Source organism: Rhamphochromis longiceps, linkage group LG23, assembly GCF_057381845.1.
Source record: "Rhamphochromis longiceps isolate RC_006_pf linkage group LG23, R_longiceps_female_GT1.1, whole genome shotgun sequence".
NCBI classification, from domain to species: Eukaryota; Metazoa; Chordata; class Actinopteri; order Cichliformes; family Cichlidae; genus Rhamphochromis; species Rhamphochromis longiceps.
This window is the reverse complement of record NC_140578.1, coordinates 20,300,493-20,322,994: the sequence shown is the minus strand read 5'-3', so window position 1 is coordinate 20,322,994 and position 22,502 is coordinate 20,300,493. Positions and strand designations below refer to the sequence as shown.

The 22,502-nt window shown below is 43.4% G+C and overlaps 1 protein-coding gene across 1 annotated transcript; it reads right to left on the bottom strand.

Annotated features, from left to right (window-relative positions):
- Positions 1 to 282: 282 nt before the first annotated feature.
- Positions 283 to 17,954, bottom strand: LOC146641811 (protein NLRC3-like). Its single transcript, XM_085399749.1, has 11 exons — positions 17,804 to 17,954; positions 17,621 to 17,719; positions 17,361 to 17,465; positions 11,157 to 11,235; positions 5,193 to 5,421; positions 3,287 to 5,054; positions 3,021 to 3,194; positions 2,602 to 2,757; positions 1,020 to 1,072; positions 649 to 857; positions 283 to 487 (listed from the first exon to the last, which is right to left on the bottom strand). Exons 1-11 carry the CDS (start codon positions 17,890 to 17,892, stop codon positions 428 to 430), a joined length of 3,021 nt encoding a protein of 1,006 aa, XP_085255875.1. The 5' UTR covers positions 17,893 to 17,954; the 3' UTR covers positions 283 to 427.
- Positions 17,955 to 22,502: the final 4,548 nt, after the last annotated feature.

Here is a 22,502-nt window from a genome sequence, read left to right as displayed (position 1 = left end):
CCCAGGAGTTGAGTGGGCTCAAAACTGGATTGTAGATGGCAGACAGTTGGTGTAGTAAACCTACCAATAACAACATACCAATATTCAATGTGAAGCTTTGAGTGTAAAAAAACAGGAAAAAAAACATGTGGATCCTGAAATAATTGTAGCTTCCACCTTTAAAGGGCTGAAGAGGAAGATGTTTACAAGGAATCATTTAGAATATTTACAACTGACTGATTATCTGAAACTGTGTTTCTGACTGAAAGAGACAGACATGTACAGACTGAACTATCTGTTTAACAGTCAAAGTGTTTCTCTAACAGGAGGACACTCTGTACACTCAACTCGGCACAGACACACTGAGGAACCAGGAAACCAGACTGTAAATCCAGGATAAAGATGTTCAGTGAATGTGGTGTTGAAGGTGTGGAGGTGAATCAGAGTGTCAGAGGAAACTCTGTAGAAGGACAGAGTGCCAGCAGGATGATCCACATACACTGCTACTCTGTTAGAGACAGAGGAGGAGGATTGCAGATATGTTTCTGTGTTACTGTGTAAGACAGAGTAACCCTTAACATCAGAGCAGAACAGAGACCAGGACTGATCATTCCTTCCAAAGACAAAGGCATTGCTGTCTCCGTTATTTGAAATTCTTCTGTAACTCACCGATATATAAACCTCTCCTTTCCACTCAACCTCCCAATAACAGCAACTGGTGAGACCATCTTTACATAGAAGCTGACAATCACCATCAAATCTGCCTGGATGATCAGGATATGACTGATCCTCCTCCACACGTGTCACCCTCCTGTTGTTATCAGACAGTTTGAGTTTTCTGTGTACTGTGTTTTTGTCGATTGTGAGTTGACAGGAATCTGATGGCGAGAACAAACACAGTCCAGCTGCAATTATTGATCCATCATCTGTTCATTGATTGACACTTTGATGGTGACAGATGTGAATGAGTGATGTGACAGTTTGAAGATGGTTGAATGTGTGCTGCTTTGTTTTCATGAATCACATTAAAACACACTTACACTTCCTCAGACCTGGTCTCAGCCATTGTTCTCCAGCAGGCTCCAGAATGACCCTGAAAGGAGGAGGGGGGTCAGACCAGCACAGTCTCTTTCAGCATGCACACATGGACATTACATCACTCTCATACTTTTAGACACTGATAAAGGAAGAGCCAAGATTTTCAGATATACACTTTAATCCATATGTGTATTGAAGAGCATTTCCATCCATCCATCCATCTTCAACCGCTTATCCGAGGCCGGGTCGCGGGGGCAGCAGCCTAAGCAAAGAGGCCCAGACCTCCCTCTCCCCAGCCACCTCCTCCAGCTTATCCGGGGGAATACCAAGGCGTTCCCAGGCCAGCCGAGAGATATAATCTCTCCAGCGTGTCCTGGGTCTTCCCCGGGGCCTCCTCCCGGTGGGACATGCCTGGAACACCTCACCCAGGAGGCGCCCAGGGGGCATCCTTGTCAGATGCCCGAACCACCTCAGCTGACTCCTTTCGATGTGGAGCAGCAGCGGCTCTACTCTGAGCCCCTCCCGGATGGCCGAACTTTTCACCCTATCTCTAAGGGAGAGGCTCATTTCCGCCGCTTGTATCCGCGATCTCGTTCTTTCGGTCACTACCCACAGCTCGTGGCCATAGGTGAGGGTAGGGACGTAGATCGACCGGTAAATTGAGAGCTTCGCTTTTACACTCAGCTCCCTCTTCACCACGACGGACTGGTGCAGCGTCCGCATTACAGCAGCTGCAGCCCCAATCCGTCTGTCAATCTCCGGCTCCCTTCTCCCATCACTCGCGAAGGGAGCCGGTGAAGAGCATTTCATGTAAAGATAAATTTGTATGACCCTTTAGTTCCCCGACTCATTACTTTTAGGGAGGTGCTTCAGTCAGTAGAAATAATCCACATGTGCCATTTATTAGTATCACATGTTAAAAGAAAACTCCCGCCTATAATATTTTCCACATTTACTTTTTTCTCACTGCGTGTAATGAACTTTGGCTTTCTGATATCTGCCCAAAATAAAGTTAGTGTTCAATAGTGCTCTTTTTCTGAGTTTAGGAGATAAAATCAAAAGAGGGAAACAAGAAGGACATGGAAATACAGAGCAATGGGGCCAACGTGACACCAAGCAGAGGAAGACAGAGGACATACTGTAAGTACACAGAGGATAGCGGATGGAAAACAGGGGAGAACACAGCTGGAACAACAGAACAGGTGAAACAAAAATAAACAGTCAAAATAAAACAGGAAGTATAATAACTATGAACACAAACACTAAGACACAAAGGTATGGCACTGGGAGAAACAGACGTGGAACAAGACTGACTGTGGAGAAAGAAAGGAAACACCAAACAGAGAAACAGTATTGCTCTCTTTCAAAGAAAAGAGAGCAATACAATGCTAAATCTCTCTCTCTCTCTCTTTCTATATATATATATATATATATATATAGAGAGAGAGAGAGAGAGAGAGAGAGAGAGAGAGAGAGAGAGAGAGAGAGAGAGAGAGAGAGAGAGAGAGAGAGAGAGATTTAGCAAAGAAAAGAAAATCTTCTCTATTACACATAATCTTTGGCTACAAACAAGTCTCTCCATACCTGAGAGTTTCCTGACTCGATTTCTCAAGCAGAGTCACTCCTGCATCTCCAGGATGATTGTAGCTCAGGTTCAGCTCTTTAAGACGTGAGGAAGGGGAGCTCAGAGCTTTTGTCAGCAAAGAGCAACCTTCTTCTGTGATCATACATCCTGACAGGCTGCAGAAACATTACATACTCATAAAGAAGTGTGGTGCAGTGGACTAATAATAATAATAATAATAATAATAATAATAATAATAATAATAATAATAATAATAATAATAATAATAATAATAATAATAAAACACTGAAGGTTCTACTTTACAGAAGTAATAATAATAGATACTTTGATAAATTCCAGTAGACACATTCCCTCATAGCCTGACTCAATGCAAACCAGATTTTAAATCACCATAATTAAAACATTTTAGAACCCTGACCGGAGTGTTTCCAGTTCACAGTGTGGAGATTCCAGTCCTCGGCACAGCACTTCCACTCCTGAATCCTTCAAGTCATTGTTACTCAGGTCCAGATCTCTCAGACTAGAGGACTGGGAGCTGAGTACTGAGCAAAGAGCTTCACAGCTTATCTCTGAAAGGTTGCAGCCACTAAGTCTGGTGAGACATCAAAAGAATCTTGAGATATTTTTTTTCTTTGCTAGTGAATATATAGCAGTGTATTTAAAGCAAAACAGTTTAAAACTTACAGAGCTTTTTCAGAAGCTTTGACGATAGGCAGCAGCCTCAGAAGAGCCTGCTCTGAAGCAGAGTATTTCTTCAGGTCAAACACATCCAGGTCATCAGATGACAGTAGGATAAAAACCAGAGCTGACCATTGAGCAGGAGACAATTCATTTGTAGAGAGACTTCCTGAATTCAGGGACCTTTGGATCTCCTCCACTAGAGAACGATCATTCAGTTCATGTAAACAGTGGAACAGGTTAATCTTTTGCTCTGCAGACAGACTCTCACTGAGCTTCTTCTTGATGTAATTAATTGTTTCCTGATTTGTCTGGGGACTAATTCTTGTCTGTTTCAGTAGACCTTGTAGGAGATTCTGATTTGTCTGCACTGAAAGACCCAGGAGGAAATGCAGAAATAAATCCAGGTGTCCTTTTGTGCTTCGCAAGGCCTTGTTCACAGCGCACTGATAGAAGTGATTCTCTGTCTGGGTGTTTTTTTGTTGTTCTTCCAGCAGATTGACTCCAGAATTGATGAAGGTCAGATGGACATGAAGAGCAGCCAGAAACTCCTGAACACTCAGATGGACAAAGCAGAACACCTTGTCCTGGTACAGTCCTCTCTCCTCTTTAAAGATCTCTGTGAACACTCCTGAGTACACTGAGGCTGCTGTGATATCGATGCCACACTCTGTCAGGTCTGATTTATAGAAGACCAGGTTTCCTTTCTGCAGCTGATCAATAGCCAGTTTCCCCAGAGACTCAATCATCTTCCTGCTCTCTGGACTCCAAGGTGGATCTGTCTCAACTCCTTCGTCATACTTGACCTTCTTCACTTTGGCCTGAACCACCAGGAAGTGGATGTACATCTCAGTCAGGGTCTTGGGCAGCTCTCCTCCCTCTGTGGTTTTCAGCACATCCTCCAGAACTGTAGCGGTGATCCAGCAGAAGACTGGGATGTGGCACATGATGTGGAGGCTTCGTGATGTCTCGATGTGGGAGATTATTTTGCTAGCTAGTTTCTTATCACTGAATCTCTTCCTGAAGTACTTCTCCTTCTGTGGGTCAGTGAACCCTCTGACCTCTGTCACCATGTCAATACAATTAGCAGGGATCTGACTGGCTGCTGCAGGTCGTGTGGTTATCCAGAGGCGAGAAGAAGGAAGCAGTTTCCCCTTGATGAGGTTAATCAACAGCACATCCACTGAGGTGGACTTTTTAGGATCAGTTAGGATTCTAGTTTTGCGGAAGTCCAGAGGAAGTCGACACTCATCCAGACCATCAAAGATGAACACAACTTTAAACTCTTCAAAGCTGGAGATTCCTTCTTGTTTGGTTTCAATAAAGAAGTAATGAATAAGTTCCACCAAGCTGAACTTTTTCTCTTTCAGCACATTTAGCTCTCTGAAAGTGAATGGAAATATGAACTGGATGTCCTGGTTGGCTTTGCCTTCAGCCCAGTCCAGAGTGAACTTCTGTGTTAAGACTGTTTTCCCAATGCCAGCTACTCCTTTTGTCAGCACTGTTCTTATTGGTTCATCTCTTCCAGGTGAGGCATTAAAGATGTCTTCTTGTGTGATTGATGTTTCTGGTCTGTCTGGTTTCCTGAATGCTGTTTCAATCTGTCTGACCTCATGTTCATTGACCTCTGCAGTCCCTCCCTCTGTGATGAAGAGCTCTGTGTAGATCTGATTCAGAAGGGTTGGGTTTCCTGCTTTAGCGATCCCCTCAAACACACACTGGACCTTCTTCTTTAAAGCACATTTAAGTTTATTCCGGCATATGCTGGGAATTTCTTAAAGAACACAGAGAGGATATAGCCTTGAAATAAAAACATCAACAAGTTCTGCTTTCAGAAGTAGATATATAATATGAGATCGCAAATGTAATGTTATTCTACTACCATTTTAAATATTTAGAGTAACCCTCTTACTGCTCTCCAGGTGATCAGCCAGCTCCGCTTGCTTCATCATCCTCAGGAAGTGCAGAGTGAGCTTCACAAATGCTTCTCTGCTGCTGTTCATCTGCTTTTCATTCTCAGCCTTCAACAACTCTTCATCCTCCCTATTACTCTCTAAGCATTCTGGGTAATCTGGACCCAGAATGTTCAGAATCTTCTTCAGCTCAATCTTTACAAAATTAACAATGTTTTCCTCCAGCAGCTGGAATAGAATAGAATATGAATGATTCAATCAGTGTGAAATCATGAAGTGAATCATCAGATCAATGTTGGATACACTGGACTTCAGCCAGAATGTTTCCAATACAAATATCATATTTTGGTGTCTCTCAAACTAAAAAATAATGCCTAAACAATGGGGTGTTGGTTTCATTATATACTACTCCATTCTAAGACAACAGGTTGCTAACTAAAACTATAATATAATTTGAACTGTACCACATATAAAATGCAATCAGAATTTCCCTTCATGATCACTACTCTTTCTCGTAATTTGACTTTACATCCTAGTAGTAGGAAATCTCTTAAGTAATATTTTTAAAAATCAACAAATTAAAATACCCTCAAATGTTTCCATTTCCTTTCCTTTGCTGTTGAAAAATGCTGTGACTTTCAGAAGTCACACCAGTGAAATACTAATTGTCATGGTCCTGGGTCAAGGACCCAGCGTTTTGTGATTATGATTATGATTATTATTATTTTCTCATGTTCTAGTTTCATTCTGATTTTGTATTCTGTTAAACTGCCTGGGAACTTCCTGTTTTATTTTGTAGATCCATATGTGACATCATTGTGTTCAGCTTGCGTTTCCCTGTCATCATGTGAATTAGGATCAGCTATGCTTCCCTCCTGTGTGTCATTTCCTAATTACCTTGTGTGTGTATATATAGTGGGCGTCGGTCTGTGCTCAGTGTGTGTCATGTATTTTTGGTTTGTCATTAGTTTTCCCCAGTCTAGGTTTTTGCTCATCATTTTCTGTTTATGTCACTCTGTAAATAAACAGTCACTTGCATCACAGCCTTAGACTGCATTTTGGATCCTTTTTCACAAACACCACCCGGCAGTCATGACAATACAAACCAACCTGAGTCTGGACCCAGCAGACTCAGGCTCTTTCACAGAGGAGAAAATTGCTCACACAGCTATGGGATTACTGCCGGGCAGTCATCCACGCCTCGGACACTCCAAAGAAACCCATTCAAGTCGTCTTCTTGGATGCCTTCCTGTCTTCCACTGTTTTTCCTCAGAACTTTCTGGATGTCAGGGAGCTGGTTCGCATTATTAAGGATTTAAGAGCGACCTTTAAGTTTGATCTGTTTGGCATGGATGGCCCAGGCAAAGAGGATTCTGTGGCCTTCCTAGAGACTCTTGCCACTTGGTATTCCCAGCACCAACGGGTAGCTTCGCCGTCGCTGGTCACTGCTACACCACCCAACACTTCATCCCGGAAAAGATGGTGCCCCCACCGTCATCATCACACAACTCCTCAACTCACTCCTGTGGCTTCAGTTGGGACTGCTGACCACAGACCGGCAGTGAAAAACATCACAGTGAGCAAATTGGACTCTGTGGTGTGTGTACAGGACACTGGTTGTGTTGTTTCAGCCGTGACAGTAATAACTTTTCCATAAGCTTTATTGGTGCCAGTGGCAGGTTCTGGATTGTGGCTAGCTGCAGGGGAAAGGTAGAGTGGTGGGTTCAGGGTATAGTGTCATTGGAGGCTGTCTCACACACCTAACCCCATCATATAATCATGTCTCCCCTGTTTAAGATGTTGTCGGGACCTGAGAAGGGAGTTGTGTGTGCTACAGAAGCAGAGCAACTGGAAAGCGGCACTCTGGAAAACTAGATAATGAAAGATGTTTAAAGCTGCAATGCTGCTGTCGTCTAGTCCTTCGTTGTCCTACAATCTTAAGTATGGTTGTGGACAAATCCATAACCAGACGTGAAGACAAGCAATTAAAGCAACACAACTACAACTCGGAATATTCTGAGTAACTGCTGAATTTCACATTTCTCTAACTCAGACATGCTGGGCTCTAAATAAATTCATTAAATTTGTTTTGTGAACTGAGGTGGAATAACTTTCCTGCACTAATGCCAGTGCTGGACAGTATTGGGAAGTAACAGAATACAGGTACCAGCGTCACGTACAGTGGCTTGCAAAAGTATTCGGCCCCCATGAACTTTCCCACATTTTGTCACATTACAGCCACAAACATGAATCACTTTTATTGGAATTCCACGTGAAAGACCAACACAAAGTGGTGTACACGTGAGAAGTGGAACGAAAATCAATACTATTAATAACTGCAAAGTGGGGTGTGCGTAATTATTCAGCCCCTGAGTCAATACTTTGTAGAACCACCTTTTGCTGCAATTACAGCTGCCAGTCTTTTAGGGTATGTCTCTACCAGCTTTGCACATCTACAGACTGAAATTCTTGCCCATTCTTCTTTCCCATCAACTCTGACCAGCTTCCCTGTCCCCACTGAAGAGAAGCACCCCCAGAGCATGATGCTGCCACCACCATATTTGACAGTGGGGATGGTGTGTTCAGAGTGATGTGCAGTGTTAGTTTTCTGCCACACATAACGTTTTGCATTTTGGTCTCATCTGACCAGAGCACCTTCTTCCACATGTTTGCTGTGTCCCCCACATGGCTTGTGGCAAACTGCAAACGGGACTTCTTATGGTTTTCTGTTAACAATGGCTTTCTTCTTGCCACTCTTCCATAAAGGCCAACTTTGTGCAGTGCACGACTAATAGTTGTCCTATGGACAGATTCCCCCACCTGAGCTGTAGATCTCTGCAGCTCGTCCAGAGTCACCATGGGCCTCTTGGCTGCATTTCTGATCAGCGCTCTCCTTTGACAGCCTTGTCTTGGTAGGTTTACAGTTGTGCCAAACTCCTTCCATTTCTGAATGATCGCTTGAACAGTGCTCCGTGGAATTTTCAAGGATTGGGAAACCTTTTTGTAGCCTGAGCCTGCTTTAAATTTCTCAATAACTTTATCCCTGACCTGTCTGGTGTGTTCTTTGGACTTCATGGTGTTGTTGCTCCCAATATTCTCTTAGACAATCTCTGAGGCCGTCACAGAGCAGCTGTATTTGTACTGACATTAGATTACACACAGGTGCACTCTATTTAGTCATTAGCACTCATCAGGCAATGTCTATGGGCAACTGACTGCACTCAGACCAAAGGGGGCTGAATAATTACGCACACCCCACTTTGCAGTTATTTATTTGTAAAAAATGTTTGGAATCATGTATGATTTTCGTTCCACTTCTCACGTGTACACCACTTTGTGTTGGTCTTTCACATGGAATTCCAATAAAAGTGATTCATGTTTGTGGCTGTAATGTGACAAAATGTGGAAAAGTTCAAGGGGGCCGAATACTTTTGCAAGCCACTGTATTTAAAATGCAAAATATGAGTAACTGTATTCCGTTACAGTTACCATTTTAAAAGGTGGTATTCAGAATACAGTTACTTTGTCGAAATAAATGGATTACACAACGGTCTTTTCCTGTTTCATATGTTAGGCTATACCTTCTTTATTTTGTGAGTGTTACAGGCATGGCCCTAAAGAATGTAGCCTCATGGGCAGTGCAGTCCGTGCTACAGGGAGAATGGACTGCCATACCGCTTACATGTCTGTCAGCACAAGGGAGGGAGAAAAAGGAGAGTCAAAAAGTACGAGTTGTCACCGACCAGAAACAGGAGATGGAAGCATATAAATACAATAATAACGACTGCAGTCAAAAAGATGGCCTAACGAGCCCAGTTGTAAGTAAGCTATTATATGGTCTAGTTGGAATTGATATGGCAAATAACCTTCAGTAAAAGTAATAAATCACACAGCAATAGTACATTCATGTAGTTTTAAAAAGCATGATACTATATGAAGTAATCCAAAATATTCAGAATACGTTGCTCTCATTGAGTAATGTAACGGAATACATTACAAAATACATTTTGGGACATGTATTCTGTAATCTGTAGTGGAATACATTTTAAAAGTAACCTTCCCAACACTGGTGCTGGATTTTGCTAAAGTGAACAGAGACACCTTGTGTGTATAAGAACAAGGCATATAAAGTCTGCTGTGTTTTTAAAACCAATGCCAAAAGTCTTCACTGGATTTTATCATAGTGCCCTCCAATCTGGCCACCAAAGACAAAAAGTGTCTGGACTTATTTAAGTTGCTTGAAGACATTTCACCTCTCATCCAAGAAGCTCCTTCAGTTCTAGGGTCAAATGGTGAAGAGTCCCAGATTTAAGCCCTGTGGGAGAATCTCCTCAAGAGGGACAATGGACCCCCTAATTATCCTCTACCTAATCACATGAGCCAAGGTGTGAAAATGGGTGTAGTCACCATCAGCCAAAGTTTTGGGTAGGGATGGGTATCGTTTAGGTTTTATCCGATACCGGTGCCAAATCGGTACTTTTGAAACGGTGCCGGTGCTCAAACGGTGCTCAAACCGGTGCTTAAAGAATGGAGAACACAAAATTGGTCCAAAAACCTCTCATGTTCAGCTGTTTTTTTGTAAAAAGATAACAATGTTAGCCTTTTCTGCAGCTATGGGGCATATATGGTATCACTCTTGGCTGGAAGCAGTGCTTAAACAATGGAAAAAAAACACAAACTTTGTCCAAAAACCTCTCATGTTTAACTGTTTTCCACTTTTTCTTTGGTCATTTTAGCCTTTTTGGCCAGGGTGAAGGGAGTATCTGCCATCAAACAAGAAGACAGCCGCATGTAGCTATGATGATGTTTGCTAGTTCACCTTACATGCATTAATGTGATAACGTGGTTAGCCTACTCAACGTGAATTACACACGAACAACATTAAGCTACTCACGCAGAGAAGAACGGCTGCTGCTGCCATCATCATCCATCATCATTTCTGCTACACTGGCAGGGCTAGGGGCCAGGACTCTCCTCTTCGTGTTTTTGGGGGATGTTGCTAACTCCGGGTCCGATAACTGGCAACCCACCCGCAATAGATGTGCTCGGTGTGAGGTCTCACAAAAAGCTATCAAATACGGCGCATTTCTCGGCTTTTTAAAAAAACGCTATGCGTCGCCAGGTGTTTCATCAGATTTGAGGTGTTACCTCCTTTGACAGTATCACAGTATCAGCTTAAAGCACTTGTTGCAGGCTGCTGAGTTTGCATATTTTGCTGTGAAGTACAGCCAGACTTTTGACCGCTTAGCCTTGGGCATTTTTAATCTGTAGCTCTGCTCTAAAAGAACGTACGTACCTGGGCCCGCCTACTATCCTTGGAAACGTAAAATGATTGGCTAGAATCTAAAGTGTATCACAGCTCAGGAAAAAAAAAGCACCGAAATAAAGCACCGAAATGTGCGCTGCTTTTCGGTCTGGTTACTACCGTTTATGTCAGAACCGGTGCCATGATGGCACCGGACACCGGTACCCATCCCTAGTTTTGGGTGAGCCCATAGTGAAACCAGCCCCACCCTACCAAGTGATTCCTGAGGTCAGATGGCCCAGGATGTGAGTGGACGTTAAGGCGTATGGGAAGAGATCTCAAAGATGGCAGACAGTTGGTGTCATATGCAACCGCCTCTGTTCGAAGATGGTTGTTCACAGTGGACAAAGATGACTTCTTCCACTCCGCTTTCAAACCATCTGTCTACTCTGTCCAAAATGTGAACACTGGAAAGAGGTCACTCTTTCGAGGGCTTCGATCTGGGACTCTCCACCATTTGACCCTAGAACTGAAAAAGCTTCTCGGATGAGAAGTGAAACATCTTCTAGCAACTTAAAGAAGTCCAGACACTTTTCTTTCCAAGCTCCTTAGACTAAGATGACCTGGATGACTGAGAACCTTCACAGGCACATCCCAACATCCCATCCACCCACCAATCTGAGCCATGGTCTGAGTAACCCTCACACCCTGTACAGACCCTAAATATGGAGTCCAGATGTGCGTGATTCTGCCGGTCAGACTGATCTCTGGCAACCTCTGAGCTTTCCTGGTCCACTCTGTGGAGGAATCATGAAGAATTAGTTTATATCAGGTCTGTTCATACAGAGTCAACCACAAGCTAAATGCTCATGAAGTGAGGTCTGAATGTGAGCAGTGAATCAGATGACTCCCTTTAGTTGTAAATTTTTACTAGTCCTGATAATGCCATTGATAATCAGCAGCTCAGCCTGCAGCTGTTTGAAAATGTTAGCTAAGCTTAGTTTTGTCCTGACAGCTTTCCATTAGTTTCAGCTAAGATAAAAGTCCTTCTCTATCTGTATGTATAACTGGTTTCACAGGTCACCTTCCAGTTATCAGAAAATGTCTATGTTTGTAGTCAATTATTGTACCATTTCTTCTAAATATGTTCTAAACATGTTATAAATGTCTTGAAGAGGCATATTTCTGTCTAATGTATATTTTCAACATACAACCTTGTCTCCTCATGATCTAATTCCCTTTTACATTTGTTTTAGCTATTACTGTCAAACCTTTTTCAAGATGGCGGCGCACACTGTTGCAGCGGCTTACAGCTCTCCGTCTCAGTACTCCTTTTTTTGTTTAGTTTGCTTAGTTTGTATGTCTTTCTTATTTTTTTCTGCACTATCGGCTCTACTTTCAAAGTTTGCTACACCCGCCAGAGCCTCATAGACATCGGTGACCAGCATCAAACATCTGTTTCACTGGACTTTCTTCACACGCATAACATCCCAGATCACATAGCTAGACCACCGGGCTCCCCGTGGATTGTTATTGGGACTAGGCGGAGGCGCAGACGGAGGGAGAGGAAGCAAAAGCGGGGTCGTAGGTCCGGCATTATGCTGAGGCTAAAAAACAAACCACACAAGCCACCTCTGCCGAGCCTCTATCTCTCCAACGCCAGATCCTTTGTGCAAAAAACGGACGACCTGGAATTACAACTAGCGGGAAATCGCTATGTTCGTGACTGCTGTGCCTTGATCATCACTGAAACCTGGCTTTACCCGGGAATACCCGATGCTAGCGTGCAGCTAGCAGGCCGCACTCTGCTCCACTGGGACAGGACAAAGGACTCCGGTAAGAGCAGGGGGGGAGGGCTCTGTATTTACGTGCATGAAAGCTGGTGCAACAACGGGACAATTATAAACAGTCATTGCTCCCCGAACCTCGAGTACATGTCGGTAAGATGCCGGCCTTTCTTTCTACCGAGAGAGCTAACAGTAGTGATCATCATGGCTGTGTACATTCCACCCGATGCCAGCGTAAACACGGCGCTCTCTATCCTGCTGAACACCATTAACGAACAGCAGCGGGCCCACCCAGACGGTGTTCACATAATTGCAGGTGACTTTAATAAGGCCAACATAAAGACTGTACTCCCAAAGTTCTGTCAGCATGTCAAATGTCCCACCAGAGGAGAAAACACTCTAGATCATGTTTACTCCAACATCAAGCATGCATATAGAGCCATACCCCTCCCCCACCTCGGTCAGTCCGACCATCTCTCCCTCCTGCTCTCCCCAGCCTACACCCCCCTCAGGCGCAGTGCCAGTCCCACCACAAAGACTGTTACAACCTGGCCGGAAAATGCTCTCTCCAAACTACAGGACTGCTTCACAGAGACAGACTGGGACATATTTGAACACCAGGACCTAGAAACATTCACAGGATCAGTACTGGACTACATCAAGTTCTGTACTGTAAATGTGACAGTGGACAAAAGCATTCGGGTTTTCCCAAATCAAAAACCCTGGATGACCAGCGAGGTCCGCTCACTCCTCAAAGCCCGTGATGCTGCCTTCAGGTCAGGTGACAGAGCTCTGTACAGGGCTGCTCGAGCTGACCTGAAAAGGGGGATTAAAAAAGCCAAGTCAGACCACAAAAGGAACATCGAGTCCCACCTGTCCAGCAACAACACACGAGAGGTGTGGCAGGGAATGCAAGACATCATCAACCACAGAGGCAGTACTGCGAAAACAGAAAACCCGAGTGGACAGCTGGCAGAGGAAATAAACAGCTTCTTCGCCCGCTTTGAAACACCACAACAGCAACACTCATCTGCTTCAGCCCTGCTCCCATCCTCATCCTCACCTGGTTCCTGCACCGCTCCAATCACTGTAACAGAGCACGATGTCAGACGTGTGCTCCTAGCAGTGAACCCCAGGAAGGCGGCCGGTCCAGATGGAGTACTTGGCAAGGTACTAAGAGCATGCGCACACCAGCTCACCCTCATCTTCACCAGACTCTTCAACCTCTCACTGGATCAGGCAGCCATCCCATCCTGTCTAAAATCAGCCACAATCATCCCAGTGCCGAAGAAGTCTCCCATCTCCAGCCTGAATGATTACCGCCCTGTGGCCCTCACACCGGTAATCATGAAATGCTTTGATAGACTAGTCCTTCAGCACATCAAGGATTACCTCCCCCCAGAATTTGACCCCCTCTACATCAATGGGGAGTGTGTGGAGAGGGTCCACACTTTCCGGTTCCTTAGTGTCCTCATTTCTGCTGACATCTCCTGGACAGGAAACATCTCAGCGGTCATCAAGAAGGCCCAGGAAGTACAAGCTGAACTCCAACCTGCTGCTGACCTTCTACCGCTCGTCCATTGAGAGCCTGCTAACCTACTGCATCACGGTATGGTACGGCAGCTGCACCAAAGCAGATAGAGTGAGGCTTCAGAGTGTGGTCAAGACAGCACAAAAGATCATCGGCTGCCCTCTCCCCTCCCTGATGGACATTTATTCCTCCCGCTGCCTCACCAGAGCAGCAAACATTATCAAGAACAGCTCCCACCCTGGCTTCAACATGTTCAGCCTGCTTCCCTCAGGGAAGTGCTACAGGTGCATCAACAAAAAAACCCACAGACTCAAAAACAGTTTCTTCCCCAAAGCGATAACCACCCTGAACTCACACATGCACAGATAACACAGCCCCCCACTTCCCACTTCCTCTATGGACCACCACTGTGCAATACCAATTCTATGTGCAATAACTCAACTGTATATACATAACACTATTTATTACATATTACATATGTTTTTCCCTATGTTAATACTGTCTATATGTACATAGCGCTGCAGAACTGTACCCCCCCCCCCCCCCCCCCCCCCAGCATGTTTACACTGAGTAGGAGATGCTCTGTATCTCATTGTACAACTGTATAGTGACAATAAAGGCATTCTATTCTATTCTATTCTATTCTATTCTAATTTCCAGTCACCCAAGATAAATCTGAATTTATCTTGGTGAGTTTGTGGTATTTTTAAGTTTTGTACATTTTTGAAATGTTTCCTTGTTGTTTTTATTTCCTCAGGCAATCTTTAAAGTGGTTAAAAATTTCTGGGTTCAATTTATTGTCCTAGTTTATTTGTATTGTTTGTTTTAGTTTACTTTTCATTCCCTGTGTAAAGTCTGCATTTCTGTGTTCTGTATACTGTTACTTCCTGTTTTATTTTGGCAGTCTGTCTTCTTTCAGATTTAGTTGTATGTTTCTTCCCAGATGTCTCCAATATGGCCTCATCTTCTCTTACAGTGGGGCAAAAAAGTATTTAGTCAGCCACCGATTGTGCAAGTTCCCCCACCTAAAATGATGACAGAGGTCAGTAATTTGCACCAGAGGTACACTTCAACTGTGAGAGACAGAATGTGAAAAAAAAAATCCATGAATTCACATGGTAGGATTTGTAAAGAATTTATTCGTAAATTAGGGTGGAAAATAAGTATTTGGTCACCTCAAACAAGGAAAATCTCTGGCTCTCACAGACCTGTAACGTCTTCTGTAAGAAGCTTTTCTGTCCCCCACTCGTTACCTGTATGAATGGCACCTGTTTGAACTCATCATCTGTATAAAAGACACCTGTCCACAGCCTCAAACAGTCAGACTCCAAACTCCGCCATGGCCAAGACCAAAGAGCTTTCGAAGGACACCAGGAAAAGTATTGTAGACCTGCACCAGACTGGGAAGAGTGAATCTACAATAGGCAAGCAGCTTGGTGTGAAAAAATCAACTGTGGGAGCAATCATCAGAAAATGGAAGACATACAAGACCACTGATAATCTCCCTCGATCTGGGGCTCCACGCAAGATCTCATCCCGTGGGGTCAAAATGATCATGAGAACGGTGAGCAAAGATCCCAGAACCACACGGGGGGACCTGGTGAATGACCTGCAGAGAGCTGGGACCAAAGTAACAAAGGTCACCATCAGTAACACACTACAACGGCAGGGAATCAAATCCCGCAGTGCCAGACGTGTTCCGCTGCTGAAGCCAGTGCATGTCCAGGCCCGTCTGAAGTTTGCCAGAGAGCACATGGATGATACAGCAGAGGATTGGGAGAATGTCATGTGGTCAGATGAAACCAAAGTAGAACTTTTTGGTATAAACTCAACTCGTCGTGTTTGGAGGAAGAAAAATACTGAGTTGCATCCCAAGAACACCATACCTACTGTGAAGCATGGGGGTGGAAACATCATGCTATGGGGCTGTTTTTCTGCCAAGGGGACAGGACGACTGATCCGTGTTAAGGACAGAATGAATGGGGCCATGTATCGTGAGATTTTGAGCCAAAACCTCCTTCCATCAGTGAGAACTTTGAAGATGAAACGAGGCTGGGTCTTCCAACATGACAATGATCCAAAACACACCGCCCGGGCAACAAAGGAGTGGCTCCGTAAGAAGCATTTGAAAGTCCTGGAGTGGCCTAGCCAGTCTCCAGACCTCAACCCCATAGAAAATCTGTGGCGGGAGTTGAAAGTCCGTGTTGCTCGGCGACATCCCCAAAACATCACTGCTCTCGAGAAGATCTGCATGGAGGAATGGGCCAAAATACCAGCTACTGTGTGTGCAAACCTGGTAAAGACCTATAGTAAACGTTTGACCTCTGTTATTGCCAACAAAGGTTATGTTACAAAGTATTGAGTTGTATTTTTGTTATTGACCAAATACTTCTTTTCCACCCTGATTTACGAATAAATTCTTTACAAATCCTACCATGTGGATTCATGGATTTATTTTTCACATTCTGTCTCTCACAGTTGAAGTGTACCTCTGGTGCAAATTACTGACGTCTGTCATCATTTTAGGTGGGGGAACTTGCACAATCGGTGGCTGACTAAATACTTTTTTGCCCCACTGTATGTATTTAAACCTTTAAACCCTCGTTTGTTGTGCCCCCCCCCCATCATGCTGTGTGTTCCTTTGGTTTCTGGTTTCCCTGTGACTCAGAGTTTTTGCATTCCTGTTGCCAGCCCTGTGTTGTTTTTGTATTTTGCTTGAAAGACTTCAGCATTAAAACTGTTTTTGAAGCTGGGCAACTTACTTATGTGATCTGAGAAGAACCATCTGCAACTCAATGCAAAGACTAAATTACTGGGTGTGGACATGAGGAGGAACAGAAGAACCAATGAGAACTATTTCTATGGGGTCTGTGTGCAGTCAGTGGAACATGGCAAGTGCCATGTACAGACTGACAATAAACTGGACTTCATTAAAAAAACACAAAACACAGAAACACTCTTCAAGAAGGGCCAAAGCTTTCTCTATTTTCTGAGATTACTGAGGTCCTTTAACATTTGCTAGGTGATGCTCAGGATTTCTTATGAGTCTGTTGTGGCCAGTGCCAGTCTCTATTCTGCTGTGTGCTGGGGCTGTAGACGGAGGTTAGTGGATAGCAAAAGACAATAAACTGATCCACAAGGTCACTAATGTGGGTGTGGAGCTTGACTCTCTGGCAGGCATTTCACAAAGGATGACACAAATGGGAGTGATTGACAATCTTTCACATCCTTTCCATTTCATGTTGGAAAGCACATTCAGGAAAAGGCTCATTCCACCAGTGAATGCTACAGGAAATCATTCCTGTACGTGTCCATCAGACTTTATAACTCCTCATTATGACTTGTTTATATTGTACATAGTATTGTTGAACTTTGAAATATTAAATTGAATATTGTAGTTTGAACACCACCATCTCTGCTACAGCATTGGTTCCTTACACTTTAACTGCTGTGTTTTTGAAACAAACTCCATCGCACACCACTTTAAACATGAATATAGAAATGTGTGTGAAACAGATCTGACCTGACATTAAACATGTCAGAGACTATTCAGTCAAACTGTTTAAATAAATGAAGTCAATTTCAACATTTAGATACAGATTACCTTTCTGCAACAGAATGGTGTCCTTCCTTAAAACCTACAGGGATATACATTGACGAGTCACTTTTTAAGGACACACAGCTGGATTCAGCTCCAGAAAAATCTGGTCTGCAATGGAGCCCGACAGAAAAAGAGAAAATAAAATTTTAAATAAAAAAAGTTAACAGTTTCTTCAATTGATTAAATATAGTTTAATTTAACTGAATTACAATGTGTCCCCTGGGATATTTTTCAGTCCAATCTAAACAATGAGAAGCACTTACTCTGCATTATTTGATGCTGCTTTTTGAAAATCTAAAATATTCGCTTTTGATCCGTCACTCTTTAAGGACACACAGCTGGGTTCAGGGTCAGGTTGATTCCTGTGAATAATGATGGGGCAGTGATGTGAGTGCTAAGCTGTGACATGGAGAAGAGTCATGGACAGTTAGAGATGGTCATCTCACCTCTGAGCTTTGGTCTGGCTCTCATGTTCCCCACACAGAGTGGTTTTAGAGGGAGGGACTCCCTCCTGTCTGTCCTCACACTGATCCATGCTGCTGAATTCTCATCCACATCAGCTCACACACACTTTCTACCTTCACCTTCCAAGGAAACACAAATCATTCATGTGCACATCAACTGAAATCCTCCTTTCCATCATGTGTGCTGTCCAAATATCAGCTGCTTCTTTTCTGCAGTGTGAGGTAGAGGAAGCTGCCATCAGCGGCTCTACTTCTACTATCAGTCCACTAGATGGAGCCATGAAGCACACACGATGCATTCACTGACACACTGATTCACTCTGACTGGAAGCTTCAGCTCATTAATATTCAGTCAGGTCAACACATCTGAACATTTTCAAACATTTCAGCTGATCCATAATTCATAGAGGATCAGCAGAGTTAAAAGTGGGGAAGAACTTGGCGTTTAAGAACATTTAAGCATTCAAACATAAATATTGAACACATTAACTGAGTTTGTAAGTAGGTGAAGTAACTGTGAAATGAGGACGTACTGAAAAACGTACTTCAAGACAGCACTAGAAACATACAGAAGAAAGTTACAGAATATAACATTTTAGTAACTGTTTCAAAATAAATTACTTAATACCTCTAATATCTTGACCATAGTATGAGTTCATATTCTGACTTTCTGTTCACACTCACACACAAGATGTCAGATGGATTGTTGGTCAGCTTCCTTTGTTCACACCTTCCCAATTCCAGATTTTTCTCTGTTATTTTGAACTATGAAGCAAATTTTTTGCTGTTTCTGCAGGTAAAAAATGAAAGATTCCTTACTGTGTTACAGAGCTTCAGACTGAGGCAGTAATGTGATCCCAAGTTCAGGAAAATGAAGTGAAACTGTAAAAAGGAAAGAAAGACCCAGAAAGGAGCTGACACAGGACTTGTCCAAAAACTGAACTGATCTGTTTTTGATTATCTGGAAATGTCTGATCAGAGTTTTATTGTTTAAAATAAATAGATAAAACTAAAAAAAAACACAACTTTCCTGTTAATCAACTTAACCTCCAAAATGATCTGTTTATATTGTAATCTGACACTTTGAATTTACACTGGTGTCACTGCATATTAAAGAAAACACTGTAGTTTAATTTGAGCTGTTTCCTTAATCAAATTTTAAGAAGGAAATGTGTGCAGATACATTCGCTGACAATGTGTCATTTTGAGTGTAAGATTCAGTTCATTGTTTTCAGCCAAATCAACACATCTGGACAACATTTTCAAACATGTGAGCAGACGCATGAGTCAAAGACGATTGTGGAACATGAGGCTGCTGTGGTTGGTGTTCAGTCCCTGGATCCTCCTCTAGTCTGCACGTTAAAGTATCACTGAACAAGAGTTACAGTTTTAAATAAAGTTTTGAATCCACTGTGTCCACAGATCACTGTCTTTACACTGATGATAGATGGAAGATAATAGCACTCATTTTAAAGAGTCTGCAGGGAGCAAGCTAATCTATAAGTGGGATTTCAATGTTTTTAATCAACTGTAGATTAATGTGTTCTGATATGAGGTTTGACAACAGCTATATGAATGAGGAAATGAGTAACAGACAACTGCTTCAGGCTCACATGACAGAGGAGTCAGAGAACAAAATGAGAGTGAGGCAAAGAAAACCTTCAGCAGACCAGATATGGTATCAATAACAGATCCATGCTTTCTCTTTGTTTAATAGAACACTGGAAGATTTTTCCCTAAACCTCAGATGTAATTGCCATGGTCTGCGGTGGGTAGCTGGAATTTCCATAAGGCCCCTGAACTTACCTGGGATCTGCCCCTGGGCAGGGCCAACTCCTCCAGCTCCTGCACACCTGGAGCCTATTGCAGGCAATCAAGCCAGAGGGATTTAAGCCACACCTTGATGTTCATTCACAAAGAGACAAACTTTCTGATAGTTATTATTCAGTGTTTCTACCAGATTGTGAACATAGTCGGACAATGCAGTGTCTATGTCCCCTTCCAATAGCGGTGCCCCTCTGGAGGCTGACCATGGTGTTGGAAATGGTCTTCCTATGATTATTTCAAATGGAGATAATTTGGTTGCTGCGGATGGAGTCATAATGTATGAAATGGAAAATCTGGTTGTGATAAATGCTGATGTTTTGCTTTTGGTCTCCCTACATTAGTTCGTGCACATGTTAGACAGGTTGCTAATATGCTTTTTACTGCATGTGATGTTTTATCAATTACAAATCTTGATTTTATTGCCCCTATTACCCCTCTTTGTCCGACATGACTCACACCGTGAAAATGTCGGACAAGGACTGGCAGCAGGGAAGATGGGAGGGCAATCAAACCCTCAAGATTTTGTATAGGCCATCTCTGTCATCTAAGGTACAGTCATTATCCTCCCAATAGGTGTAATCAGATGCAGAGGCCTGCTCTTGTATAAATTTTAAATCAACATTTGTTTCTAAATAGTCTGGGAGTGTAACAAGTGGCAACTGTAGGGGCACAGATAATACTTCCTGTGGAGGTGGGAGCTGTGATGCAGCTGCAGCTTTGGCAGTCACGTCTGCTAGGGCATTACCTGCTGCTTCGTCTGTGTCAGCTGTACTGTGTCCTTTCGTTTTAACGACTGCAACGGCCGATGGTAGCTGTATAGCCTGAAAAAGTCTTTGAACAAAATCAGAATTTAGCAATTGATTTTCCGTCAGCAGATCTGAAGTATACGTGTCATACAATCATGAACGTCAGGCTCGTCTGAACTATCCTGTCGGTCAGAGGAACACAGCATACGAATAAGTAAGTGTGCTGGCGAATTGGGTGTGCTGTTTGCTTTTATAGTGAGATTTGCTGTTGAAGTCAGTGTAGCTTCATAACCTGAGCGACGTTGTGCAGTCATTTGTTGTGTAGTTATGTTTGCTAGAATGGTCGTGACCTGATGATTGGTGTGTAGAATAGTGTCATGTGAGAGTGTGAGCTTCTCGCAGTCCCTTATCATGATAGAGCAAGCTGCTACTGCCCTCAGGCAGGCCGGCATCCCCTGAACAACCACAGGCAGCACCTTTGAGTGGCGGAGGTCAGCACTCCTTTTAATGCATTGAAAGAGGCAGTCATTTCTGTGGACCACAGTATTCGAGGAGGCTTGTCTTTTTTACAACAGTCACGCTGAATGTGGTCATGAAAAGAACAGTCTGGTATCCACTGTCTGCAATAGTTCACCATGCCTAGGAAGGACAACATTTCCTTCTGTGTAGTGGGCCGAGGGACAGAGGTCACAGCTTTGACCCTGTCTGCAGTCATGGAACGTTGTCCGTGTGACAGTGTAAATCCCAAATATTGAACAGAAGTCTGACAGTACTGCATTTTCTTTGCCGATGCTTTGTGGCCAGTCTGTTGGAGGTGCTGGAGAAGCATGTGTGTAGCAGTTTGACATAGTTCCTCACTCGGAGCACAGAGTAGGAGGTCATCCAGTACAGCCCTCCGGAGGAGTGAAGCTGTCCAGGGTAGCACGGACCACCATTGAGAAAGCCGCAGAGCTGTCTATCATGCCTTGGGGCAAACGTGTCCAGGTGTACTGCTTATTTCTATGTGTGAATGCAAATATCGGCTGTGTGTCTTCATGCACAGGCACTGAGAAAAAAAAAGGCGGAACACAGGTCCACCACGGTAAAATGTGTAGCTGTGGATGGAATGGATGTTAATATGCTGGGAACGTCTGAGAGGTGGCAGAGGCATAATGACTGCATTAATTTGCCTTAAGTCTTGTATGAAATGCCATACGCCAGGTTTGTTAGGCTTTGGCACAGGATTGACAGGAGTGTTATATGGAGATACTGTGGGCTTTATTACTCCTGTAATCAATAAATCTCCTATGATGACATCTAGGGCTGCGGCTTTTTCGGCGGAAATGGGATATTGCTTGACATATACTGGCTTGTTGTGTTTCAGCTGTGCGTGATAAGGTGTACAGTCAATAAATCACTGGTGTGAGCAGTTATCATGTTGTTGAACAGTGTGAGAGAGACAAAAGTGTGGCTCCCAGTCATGCGATTACCTGGTAGTGGCGTCTGTACACGTTTTTTGGCACAGTGTGTGACATGGAGTACCGGACAAAACGATGTTGAGTTCATTCTCTGCTGAGGCGTCCAGCTGACACAGAGGCTGTTCCTTCTCCATGATGTCGGTGCATAGGGCAGAAAAAACATAAGCTGTTATCAGTGTCAGCAAACATTTCACCCTTTGTGTTAAATGAAATACACAAATTCATTTTTGCTCTGGGTGTCTGCGGCTGCTGGAAAACGGAGCTAAATTTGTTGTTGCCAGTTACCTTGACTGGAAGAGCTCTGCTGCCGCCTAGTGGCAGGAGCTTGTCCAATGTCCTATCTTTCCACAGCAACTTTCGTGGTAGTAGGGAAAAGATCTGCACTGGCCTTCAGTTTTACAAGCTTAAAAAAAAAGCATCTTTACTCAGTTCATAGAGATTATTAGTAGCTGTCACTTTTAGCAACTGAGAGCATTCAGGGTGGATATTGTTCAAAAAGGTAGAAATGAAAATCTGATCATTTCCATCCTCTGGCATGCATGCCTCATTAGCCCAACAGTGCACAAAGCGTTTTATGAATACTAGGAGTTTTATTTGATGTTAAAGCATCTACAACTGGTTCCGGTCCCTTTTTCCATAATGGTAATATCC